Below are 12,534 nucleotides of genomic sequence, written 5' to 3' on the forward strand. Positions count from 1 at the left end.
TACAACTTAAAAACATTTATTCTTAATAGCATATTTCCATCTCTGCTTTTTGCAAGTAGTGGAAATATATATGAGACAGATATCTAGAAATAGATATAGTTTAATGAAAACAATGAAAGAAGATTTATAAATTTGTAAAATTAGTCAAACTTTGTCATAGAACAAAAAGACATATCTAGCTAATGGCCTGCTTGTTCCAAATAGTACTAAAAACAGAATTGTCACATATATACACATAAAAACCATTTTGTTCTAATTATTTCAACTGTACAGTGGTCCTCATTAAAAGGGAACAAAAAGTACAGAAAAAGTATTTTTAAAATCTCATTAAATTATATGTAATAACTGAAGTTTATGCCAAGATTTTTCTTTAGGAATGAAAATGATAAAGCAAGGAGTGTGAAAATCTTAAGAAAGTAGTATTAATTAGTAAGATTAATAAGAAATGTATTTTGGCAAATTGGCACCATAGGTGGCTCAAACTCCATTAGATATTTCTCTGAATCAGAAGGGGACTTTCTAAGTGTCTGTAAGCCCAACTGAGTGGGAAAAAGATTCTTTTCTGTAGCTGGCAGTTTTCCCAGCAGTGCTTGGCTTTATTACGAATAGGAACAGCTTAATTCTGAAAATGTACTGTTGAATGGTTGGAAAGGACTATTAGACTGTGAAGCTTACTAGCACAAATGCACAGAGAAGAAACATTGTTCCCAGCCTAAGACTCTATTCTCAAACAGAGAAATGTTCTCTATTAAAATTAGTCTTAAAACATAAAAAAAAGTGAAAACACTAAATTACCTCAAAAATGAAGAGAAAATACTGAAGAGTACATGATCAACAAGACTTACTTTAGCTATCTACAAGTATACTTCTTTTATTCTAACAAATTCTATTTACAAAGTATGTTTACGTTGCATTATAAGACATGTATCAAATGTTAATAAGTCATTATAGCATTTTATAAGATGATTCATATCCTTTCAAATATTTTTTGTCATCATTAAAAAAATTAAAATGCAGTAAACTGTCATTGCCGCAAAAGAGCACGTGATCTTAAGGGAAGAAACATCTCACTAGAGTTTCCACAAGTTCCTTCTTCTTCTAACTGCAGCTCTGGTGGCAAAGGAGGAGCCCCAGGGTCCCCAGGTCTAGGAAGCGTAGTTGAAGAGAAGGTGGGGTTTTCAGTTCTGCCTACTTCTAGAACAGGCAAATTCAGAGAAGAATCAGTAGAAAAAAAGGGGGCTGTGCTGGATTCTCCTTCTGGATGGTATATGACGGTGGATGCTCTCAGTTTTTCAGAGAAATTACTGTCATCTGAATTTGATCTAAAGAGGTTGTTTGTGGCTCCATCTGGAAAAGGTTCACAGCCGCTACATTTCAGTCCTACAATAAAATTATTCAGATGTAAATGAAAAGTAACTAGAAAACTGAGTCCACACCCATCTTTGAACTTTTTAAAGATTACACAAATTTAAATAGCAGTTTATAAATTGTCATAATTCATTTCACATTTTATCTGCTTTTCCTGACAATCATGAAGCATACTATTATTTACATTTTCTAGATATAGGAATAATCTGAAGGAAGCTAAATGACATGCTACAATTCACATTCAATCTGTGTATTTATACTTAACCACTGAAGGACCTAGAAAAAATAAAGTAGCCCCTAAAATTATTCATAAAATAAGAAATAGCTTTCAAAACTAAAAAATATTCTTTAGCACTCCAGCACACACAAAAAAAATTTACCCCAATTTTAAACTGGGTATATGCTAAAATTCTATGAGTTAATTACTTCCAATTCTTTTTTTATTTTTTATTAAAAAAATTTTTTACATCTTTATTGGAGTATAATTGGTTTACAACCGTGTGTTAGTTTCTGCTTTATAACAAAGTGAATCAGTTATACATATACATATGTTCCCATATCTCTTCCCTCTTGTGTCTCCCTCCCTCCCACCCTCCCTATCCCACCCCTCTAGGTGGTCACAAAGCACCAAGCTGATCTCCCTGTGCTATGCGGCTGCTTCCCACTAGCTATCTATTTTACGTTTGGTAGTGTATATATGTCCATGCCTCTCTCTCGCTTTGTCACAGCTTACCCTTCCCACTCCCCATATCCTCAAGTCCATTCTCTAGTAGGTCTGTGTCTTTATTCCTGTCTTACCCCTAGGTTCTTCATGACATTTTTTTTTCTTAAATTCCATATATACGTGTTAGCACACGTTATTTTGTCTTTCTCTTTCTGACTTACTTCACTCTGTATGACAGACTCCAGGTCCATCCACCTCATTACAAATAACTCAATTTCGTTTCTTTTTGTGGCTGAGTAATATTCCATTGTATATATGTGCCACATGTTTATCCATTCATCTGATGATGGACACTTAGGTTGTTTCCATCTCCAGGCTATTGTAAATAGAGCTGCAAACATTTTGGTACATGACTCTTTTTGAATTATGGTTTTCTCAGGGTATATGCCCAGTAGTGGGATTGCTGGGTCATATGGTAGCTCTATTTGTAGTTTTTTAAGGCACCTCCATACTGTCCTCCATAGTGGCTGTACCAATTCACATTCCCACCAGCAGTGGAAGAGGGTTCCCTTTTCTCCACACCCTCTTCAGCATTTATTGTTTGTAGAATTTTTGATGATGGCCATTCTGACTGGTGTGAGGTGATATCTCATTGTAGTTTTGATTTGCATTTCTCTAATGATTAATGATGTTGAGCATTCTTTCATGTGTTTGTTGGCAAACTGTATATCTTCTTTGGAGAAATGTCTATTTAGGTCTTCTGCCCATTTTTGGATTGGGTTGTTTGTTTTTTTTGTTATTGAGCTGCATGAGCTGCTTATAAATTTTGGAGATTAATCCTTTGTCAGTTGCTTCATTTGCAAATATTTTCTCCCATTCTGAGGGTTGTCTTTTGGTCTTGTTTATGGTTTCCTTTGCTGTGCAAAAGATTTGAAGTTTCATTAGGTCCCATTTGTTTATTTTTGTTTTTATTTCCATTTCTCTTACTTCCAATTCTTGAATCATGGGGTGTTACAAGTGGAAGGGATTCTACAGGTCATCCGGGATAGCCTCTCACTATTAGAGACGAGAAGACAGAGGCCTGGAACAGTGAAGTCATGCCCAACATTCCAGGACTACTTCATGCAAGGGGGACAGCTAGAACCCAGGTCTCCTCTTCACATTAAATAGAGAATGTCCTGGTTCTCAACCTAACAGTTTACTTAAATGACAGAGGTTGTTCTGAACAAAGAATTCTATCATATCCAAAGGGTAGAGCCAACAATTAGCCTCAGTGTGGAAAGAATAAACACAAATACAATTTATCTCTCTTTTAGGCTCAGCAAATATTCAACCCAATGGTCTACAGGCACAGAACTTCCTGAGTTGACAGATTTTATGTAAAACCTGCAGTCTGTAAAGTACATTTGTACATCAATTTTTTCCACTAGTTTTTCAACTTCACAATACAGTCAGCATTTCTGTCCCATGAAAGAGAAACTATTTTCTTAAATATGGCTCAAGGGGAAACTTCATCTGTGTTCCAACATGGATTTATAGACTGAGTTCCTTAAGGGAAAAGCCCTAAATTACTAATTTCTGTTTCCCTTGCCTAGAACAGCTGGAATAGAGCTGTATCGCATGCACATTTATCTTAAGTGCTCTGTAGAGAGCGACAGAGAAAGATGGGGGTTTGGAGGGAGAGGGGGATTTAAATCATGCAAACAATTCTACACAGCATTCCAATTTAGTGAGTGTGTGCTCTGGGGTGAGGGTGAGACGAAGAGGTAAATCTGCTACTCCCTTAATCAATCTCAGTTTTATGCCTCTCTCATTTTGCAACACTGAGTGTGATTCCAGTGTTTAAAGTTATATATAACTTATACACGATTCTTACCAACATAAGCCAACTACTCCATCATGTAATCAACTGGTGGGAGAAAAACTATCAGAGTTTATCAAAGGTAAAATACTTTACCTATACACTGTTCTTTATGCGTGATATGCATTTTCAGGGGTTACTTTTGAACAGATTAATCTTGCATTCTGATGACTTTAGAAACAAACTCCTGTGTATACTGGGATTTCATTGTATTTGTTTTCTATAAATGTGTTGTTAAACGAATATAAATACAGAACACTGAGTGATATTTCACTTTTGCAATGTAATGACATCAAATAAGGTAAAAAAAAATGCAAATTAAATATAATTCTGAAGGTTGAACTTTTTGAATAAAAGCAAAATGATCACTTCTAGGTTTTTGTTTTGTTTTGCATGCTACTTATAAAAGCATTGTTACATTTAAATGAACTTTTGGATAACTAAGATATCTTACCTTTCAGATGTTCTAGTTTTATATTTCTAAGTTTTAGCACTTCATCTGTAATCTTCTGTATCAGGAAGTTCTGTGTTTTTTCTCGCCGAATAGATTCAACCAGGGTATCTAGTCCTTTGGGGTTTTCTTGTAAGTAGTCTAACAATTTTCCAGCTCTTTTTCTACTTGATGTTCGACAAGAAATTTCTTCAGTGTCTTCTCTACTGAGTATTTTTTTTGCACGTAGATGATCAAAATGTCTCTCAGCTATGATTTTTTCACACAGGTATACACGCAAATTTTCTAAAGCCTAAAAGATATAAAAAATGCTTCAATGTATTTTTTTTTTTTAACACCTAAGGAAATCACAAAGGTGACTGATTAGTTAGGAATCTGACTGGTGAGAGAAAACATCCTGAAGTCAGGAGGCTCAGCCCTACTAAAGGCATGCTATTAAAATGAAGGTCCGGTTAGACAGAAGTAGGTCCCTGACTAGATATTCCTCACTGCTCTGATCTCATCTTCATATCTATAAACCAAGACCAAACTGCTGTGAGGAGGGGGCCAGTCTAATCTAGGGGGCTTGGGTCTGTGGAAATAGGGAGGTCTGCTGAGGGCCTTCAGAGGTAAAGTTGAGAGCAGAGGTTACTGTACATTTTAGTTTCCATTTAGCAAGGAATCCAGGATTAGTCAGGACCAGAGAGGATAACTCACAGTTTATAACTTTCTCATGTCATTAATTTTCCATCTTTCTAGAGTGAAACCACACACACACACACACACACACACACACACACAAAGAGAGAGAGAGAGAAATAAAAAGAAAGAACCTAAAACAAAAGGGACCATACTGGGTCTATCTTTGGAGTCAGTTGGCAAGACTGTAGTCTAACTCAGCTTTGGTAGAAGGAAGGTAGAAAGGTATGGGGGGAAAGAAACCTAAAGGAATAGTGGATATTGGAAAAAATTAAAGAAATAAAAAGAAATCACATACACAGGCCTAGACCTGAGAATTGCCTAATGAGGCTTAATTAGTCAAAAATCAATGTGGGTCCTAATAAATGGTATTAACAATTTGATGTGAGTGACTGTATTATAGCGCCTCCATTTACTAAATATGCAATCTTGGGTAACTTAACTCCTCTGTGCCTCAGTTTCCTCATCTGAGTGTTATGAGAAATAAATTAACACACGTAAAGCACTTGAGAAAGTGCCTGGTACATAGTAAGTGATGAGTAAATGTTAGCGATGATGACAATGATGACTAACTTGATTCACACTGACAATGATGAACTAAAGACAATGGAAAATCTTCAAAGTATATGAGAGTATATGGTGGCAGAAAAGTAGGTTAGGTGAAGGGTTCCTACAGTTCTCAGTCCAATGAATTGCCACGAGAAACATTTCACATATCTAAATGCCAAATATGCCAAGTGCTGAGCAGTGGATATGCAAAGATGAACAAGACTTGAAACCTGCATGCAAAGGGCACATGGCCTAGTTGATGAATACATTATCAACTCAAGCTAAAAATTATGAGACAATGGAATATGACCTGGAAAAAAAGATATAGGTCAAGTACTGGGGAAGCAACCAACTCTGCCTCCAGGACCTGGGAAATTTACAGAGACTACACCTGACCTAGAGGCGTGAAAGGTAGGCAATGAGGGAAATTACATTTCCCTATAGTCAAAACCTCATCAAAGGTTTATAAATAAGAGGCAATAAGAAAACTTTTACAGAGGGTTGGGGGAAAGCAAAAATTGGGGTCAAAGGAGAGCAATTAGAAGACTGCTGCAATACCTTACAGATGATAAGCTGAGTACACGAATTTAAGCTGTGGGGATGAGGAGAGAGAAAAATAGATTTAAAAGATGAACTCCTTGGAAAACCTCATTTGTTGTCATTTCTACCACACGTTGATGATTTCTAAATTTTCCTGTGTGATCAAGACTTTCTCCACCTAGAGATCCCAATGGTACTTAAAATTCAACATGTCCAAAACCAATTTTGTTATCTTCCCCTATCGTTTTCCTCTGACATTCTCAGCTCACTTGCGAGTACCACCATCCATCCAACCATGCTATAAACCTACAACTCATCCTTGACTTTTCCTCTCTTTCACTCACTTGGCACATTCGATCAGATCACCCACCCACCAAGTCCTGCCAATCTACCCCAATATTTATCTAAGCTGCCCCTTCACTCCATCCCTATTATTAGCATTGTCCTAGTTCGGGTCCCTATATATCTTGCATCGACTATTAACAAGACACCTAGCTGTACTTCTTCCTTCTCTCCCCACCCCGCTCAACTTCTTCCTTCACACATCTATCAGACCTTGTAATTTTTCAAGAAAAAATGGAAATCTGGAGTGTTACATGAATTCTACCAATATTGAAATGTTGTTCGTTAATTTTTAAAAAATTTAAAACACTTGTGTTCCACCTCGACTTAAAGGATAAAGTTTCTCAACCATAGCAGAATAGCAGAGAAGTGAAGAGCATGGCTCTGGACTCAGACCAACCTCAGTTCAAATCCTGAATCTGCCACATACTCCTGTGAGAGCTGGGGGAAGTCACTTAACCTCTCTAAGCCTCAGGTCCCTTATTGGTAAAAAAATAATAAATACCTAGCAGGACCTGTAGGAGGACTAAATGGGACAGTGCATATGAAGGCTTGACACAGTAGGTATTCAACAAATCACAGCTACTTGATGATGGCAGGCAGGTGCTTCATAGTATGGATCCTGCCTACCTCTCCAGCTCGCTCTATGTTCTGGAACTTTATGTTCTTCCTAAAACTGCTGTTTTCCACTACATTTCTTTAAGTCGTTACCTTTGCCTTGTTTTCTTTTCCCATATCCCTATTCATCTTTTAAAATTCAGGACAGTGGTCATCTCCTTCAGGTAACTTTACTTAAACTCCCCCAAATGAGTACTCCTCTCCTGCCTTTACAGCACCCAGTGTATGCACTTCACTTTTCTATACAACAGGACTCCACTTATATCTCCCAACTCACTCCCAGACGTTTTCACTCTGTCCCACTACTCTTCTCAAAGTCACCAAGGGTCTCCTTATCACTAAATCTGATACTTTTCAGTCTTCATCTCACTTCTCAGCAGCGTGAACACAGTTGATCACTCCCTTCCTGAAATACTCTTTTCTTGTCTTATGTGAATACCACACTCTCCTGGCTTTCTTCCCATCTCTGCGGCCATAACTTCTTACTTTTTAAAACTTTTCTATGGTCTCCCTCTCCCTTCTAGCTCTCAAGTTCCCCAGGTAAACTCGCTTAATCGCACTCTTTTATTTCTAGCTCAGATCTCTCTTTTGATCTTCAAACTGATAGGTCTAATTGCTGATTTGACATTTCCACTTACTAATCTGATTCCACTCTCTTCCTCAACTCCCACATTCAAACCGTCACCAAGTCCTATCATTACTGTTTAAAATATGCATCTGGAATTCTCCTGTTCCATCCATCTCCACTGCCTGTACCCTGATCCGAATCACCATCATCTCTCAACTACGTAAATTCCAAGGATCTCCTCACTAGTTTCCCTCTTCTCCCTTTTGCTCGCTCCAGTCCATACATTAGGCAGAGGGATTTTTAAAAATATAATTCTTCAATAGGTCTCTACTACACTTGGGAAAAAAATCCCACTTTACTACCATCTGTAAGACCCTTCATAATCTGGCACTAGCCCACCATCCTAACTTCACCTCTAGGCACTCTCTGCCTTTTTCCAATTTCCCCAAGATCTTGCCTGCCTTAGATCCTTAGAAAATTCTATTCTGCCTAGAATGCTCTTCTCCAGTTCTGTCATAGCCTTCAGGAACCAGTTTTAAAAACGTTAATAACCTTCCCTGACCATCCTATCTCAAGTAGATTTCCCCTCTTATCTTGTTATTGGCTCAACACCTGTTTGTCTCCTTCATAGTACTTACCATAATTTGGAATTATACATTTATTTGTTTTCAACCTTAAGAACCCACATGTTAAAAGCAGGCAAGATCCAGGTACATTCTGTTCAACTCTGTATATCCTGAATTTAGCAGAGTGCTAAGTAGATAATGTTTTGGATGAATGTAAAATTCATTGCACTTATTCTGTGATTTGCAATTGTCATTTTACATGTCCCCCCCCACCCCCCAAGAAGCTGAGCTCTTCTCAAACTAAGATTGTGTGTTAGTTTTTAATTTCTGAACTGTTAGAATCAATGGCAGTATCAGTCTCACAGTGTGTAGTCCATATTTATGAAACTGAACTAAATTCAACAAAAGAGAGGTAAACAACTAGATGGAGCACACAGGGAGAAGGAGTATAGTGAAGAAGTGGGAGCCTGAAAAAAAAAAAAAAGAAGTGGAAGTTTCCATGTGGATAAGTGGTGGTACAGTCGGTCCTCTGTATCTGCAGGTTCCGCACCCTCGGATTCAACCAATAGTGTATGGAAAATATTTGGAAAAAAAAATTCCAGGGGCTCCCCTGGTGGCACAGTGATTAAGAATCCTCCTGCCAAAGCAGGGGACACGGGTTCGAGCCCTGGTCCGGGAAGATCCCACATGCCGCAGAGCAACTAAGCCTGTGCGCCACAACTACTGAGCCTGCGCTCTAGAGCCCACGTGTCACAACTACTGAAGCCCGCACGCCTAGAGCCCGTGCTCCGCGACAAGAGAAGCCACCGCGTGTGAAGCCCGCGCACTGCAACGAAGAGTAGCCCCCGCTTGCCGCATCTAGAGAAAGCCCGCGCGTAGCAACAAAGACCGAACACAACCAAAAATAAATAAATAAAATAAATAAATTAAAAAAAAAATTCCATAAAGTTCCAAAAAGCAAAACTTGAATTTGCTGTGTGGGTCAACTATTTATATAGCATTTACATTGTATTTACAACTATTTACACAGTATTCACATTGTACTAGGTGTTATAAGTAATCTAGAGATAATTCAAAGTATATGGGCAGATGTGTGTAGGTTACATGCAAATACTACGCCATTTTATAAAAGGGACTTGAGCATCCATGAATTTCTTCTTTTTTTTTTTTGCGGTACGCGGGCCTCTCACTGTTGCGGTTTCTCCCGTTGCGGAGCACAGGCTCCGGACGCACTGGTCCAGCGGCCATGTCTCACGGGCCCAGCCGCTCCGTGGCATGTGGGATCCTCCCAGACCGGGACACGAACCCGTGTTCCCTGCATCGGCAGGCAGACTCTCAACCACTGCGCCACCAGGGAAGCCCGCATCCATGAATTTTGGTATCAGCAGCCAATCCCCATGGGTTCATCACGACAGAGAATACAGCAGAAACAGCAAGTGGCTTTGGGGGAAGGATGATAAAAAGTTCAATTTTAGACAAAGTGAGGAATCTGAAGGATATAAAAGTGGATTTCCAGCAGATATTTGGAAATAAGCACTTAGAGTTGAGAAAGAAGGAAGTCCAAATATGTGGATTATAATTTTAAAACTCCTAAGGTCATAAACGATTCTGAAAACATCATGAAAAAAATTTCTAAGAAAAAATTGTGCACATATTTTTTTTCACAGATGTCCTGAAACGTGTCCATGATTCCCCAAGGTTATGGATTTCTTATATAGCTGTAAATTGAAATCATGGAGATGGATAATATCAATGAACTGATGGAAAAAAAAAAAGACCCTAGAAGCCACCCTTCACATCTGTGTTTATGTACAGGCTTTATATCCTCCCACTTGTAACCTCTCACTACCTGTTTTATCAACTATAAAATGGGAAAGACAATTATCTGCCTCAGAGGTTGTTGTACAGATTAAATGAGAACATTGTAAATCGTGTGACAGAGTATCTGGAATACAGTAGGCCTAGCTCTTGAAGTTCATGTTTTTACTGGCACAAATCTTGAAAAACACAATACTCATTTATTCTTTATTAGTTATCAATGTCCCAGTCTTAACTCAACTAGAATGTAAAGCAGGGGCCTGTCATTTTTTTATATCTTTCCAGGCCCAAGAACAGTACTTTCCATATAAGTGCTCCACAATTATCTGTTGAAGGAGGAAACTAAGACACAGTCATAACCAGTCTCCTTTTGCTAATGAGTCATACCAACTGTAATTATGAGTACACAGTGTAATAAACCTTACAGGTGAGGGTAAAAGGAAGCACACAAACATTTAAAAAGCTGCTGTCCTGTCCAATTCACAAAGATGATTTTGTATAAGTACTGCAGTGTTAAGCCAGAACACAATTCATATTGTTTTGAATTTGAATTAATATAAAGTATTTTAATGGTACTCATATAAGTCTCACATGGCAAAACAAGTTAACTAAAAGCAAAGGAAAAGAGAAACAAGGCAGACCTCAACAAAGTCATTCTTTACGAATAAATACTAAGATTTGTGCACTTCAGCATCCAAGCAGAAGAGCATAATTTAGCTGCTGAATATCTCCAACGTTTACCTGTAAATTAATTCTCCGCTTCATGTATTCATCCCCCGCCCCCTCCGCGCCCCTTCAATTTAAATACGTGGGCGTTTGCTTACTAGGGGAATTCCGGGTTGTGCTTTCAACAGTCCAGCTTCCCCCAACCCCCTTTGCAAGTTTCACGTATTTGATCCACTGCTTGGGATGCTTTATCTGGTCCAGCTTTTGCTCCAGGTTGAGCCAGCAGCCAAGGCAGTATGGCTCAAGGATGAACTTGAGTCGTCGATCCCTAACAACGCAGCTCCAAAGAGCAGCTGGGGTGAAATCACCAGGGGATGGGTGAGCAGTGGGCAAGTAGCTGACTGTAAAGAAACGCTCCACTGAACAAGATTTCTGAAACCCAAGCCCTGCTTTTATTGATTTAAAACGTGGATTAACAGGTCAGCGGGGATCAGATCACTTCCACCAAGGTCCCTAGGATGCAGGGCTCGTCGCGGTCCTGCTGTGTCCGGACGTTTCGCTTCTCAGACCGCGGGCTCCTCCTCCGATTCCGACTCGGACTAGGACGCGGGGTTTCCTCGCTGCAGGAATGCAGCCCCCCCCCCCCCCCGCTCCGCCCGCCCCGGCCCTCGGCGGTGCCCGGGCAAGGTTTTGCTACTCACGTCCTTCTTCACTTCAGTCAGGTCCTCCTCGGTGAGGGACGGCGCAGTGGGCTCCATGGTGAACGCGGGAGATGGCGCTTCTTCCGGGTCCGGGAGCTCAGGCTGCGCCGCCCCGCCCAGGCTGGGGGCTTCGGCCTCCGGATGAAGGAGCAGAGGGGGAGGCGGAGAGGGTCGGGAGGAAGAGGGCTACGCCTTCGAAAACAGATGGACTCGTGGGTCAAACTGTAGCGCTTCCGGCTCTGCCTTTGAGAGCCGAGGGCTCAGCCGACCTAAGCTTCCCGACGCGGAGCTCGGGCTCCCGCTCCTTCCCTCTCCAAGAGGCCCAGGCCCAGGCCCCGCCCCTCGGTGAGGCCGGGCCTTCGGGAGAGCCCGCCCCGTCTCTGTGGGAGCCAATCGGGGCCAGCCCATGGGTCAACCTTCTCCCCGCCCCCCGGCCGGAGTTTTTCCAGGAGTGGCTCCGCCCACAGCCTCCAGGTCATTTGCATGTGGCCGCGGGTTGGCCTCACTGAAAGGAATCGTTTCCCTGGGTGGGGTGCATCGCTGCTCTGCCTGCGGGCCGTCGCCGCCTGCGCAGACAGCTCACAGCGGAGTCGACTCTCTGCTTGTCTGTACTTTTGGGTTCCAACTCTTTTCCCAGACCCTACCCAACAATTTCCTGTTGCTGTGTTTGCCCACTCAAGTTTTAAAATTATTTGGTCTCACACGGACACACGTGCATACACACACAAGACGCATATACAGCCTATCAACAATATTAACGAAATTTCTGAAAGAGAAAAACCGCCTACGATCCCACTACTTTAACACCTAATTTAACGTCTGCATTTTTTGGGGTCACTTTATTATAAACACATTTCCTTATTTATTCATCCGTGTAATGAAGCTATGTCTACCTCATGCCTCTTACAGGGCTGCTGTGAGAATTAAATGACATGATATATGTAAGGTTCTTAGAGGTACTGGGCACACAGTACACACCTTACATTACTAAAACATTTATTGAGTCCTTACTAATATGTTCTAGGCATCTTATTCTGTAACAGTTCTCCCATTTTATCGGGGGAGACTGATGAACAGACCACTATTCTCAGAATGGTATTCTAGCTACTAACAGAGGTGTATACAAAGTAATGTGGGTGGAAAG

At 40.4% G+C, this 12,534-nt stretch overlaps 1 protein-coding gene across 1 annotated transcript; it reads right to left on the reverse strand.

Annotated features, from left to right (window-relative positions):
* BCL10 (BCL10 immune signaling adaptor) lies at positions 1–11,724 on the reverse strand. The gene is made up of 3 exons (XM_032606364.1): positions 11,391–11,724; positions 4,348–4,636; positions 1–1,380 (listed from the first exon to the last, which is right to left on the reverse strand). The coding sequence occupies exons 1-3, from the start codon at positions 11,445–11,447 to the stop codon at positions 1,025–1,027; spliced, it is 702 nt and encodes a 233-aa protein (XP_032462255.1). The 5' UTR covers positions 11,448–11,724; the 3' UTR covers positions 1–1,024.
* Positions 11,725–12,534: the final 810 nt, after the last annotated feature.

The sequence above is a fragment of the Phocoena sinus genome, chromosome 1 (assembly GCF_008692025.1).
Source record: "Phocoena sinus isolate mPhoSin1 chromosome 1, mPhoSin1.pri, whole genome shotgun sequence".
Taxonomy (NCBI): domain Eukaryota; kingdom Metazoa; phylum Chordata; class Mammalia; order Artiodactyla; family Phocoenidae; genus Phocoena; species Phocoena sinus.

Excerpts from the sequence above, each read along its gene's own strand:
- BCL10 (XM_032606364.1), bottom strand. The coding sequence starts at position 11,447 with ATGGAGCCCACTGCGCCGTCCCTCACCGAGGAGGACCTGACTGAAGTG. Across the intron at positions 4,637-11,390 it reads TGACTGAAGTGAAGAAGGAC|GCTTTAGAAAATTTGCGTGT; the intron begins GTGAGTAGCAAA and ends TATATCTTTTAG. Across the intron at positions 1,381-4,347 it reads AAAACTAGAACATCTGAAAG|GACTGAAATGTAGCGGCTGT; the intron begins GTAAGATATCTT and ends ATTTTATTGTAG.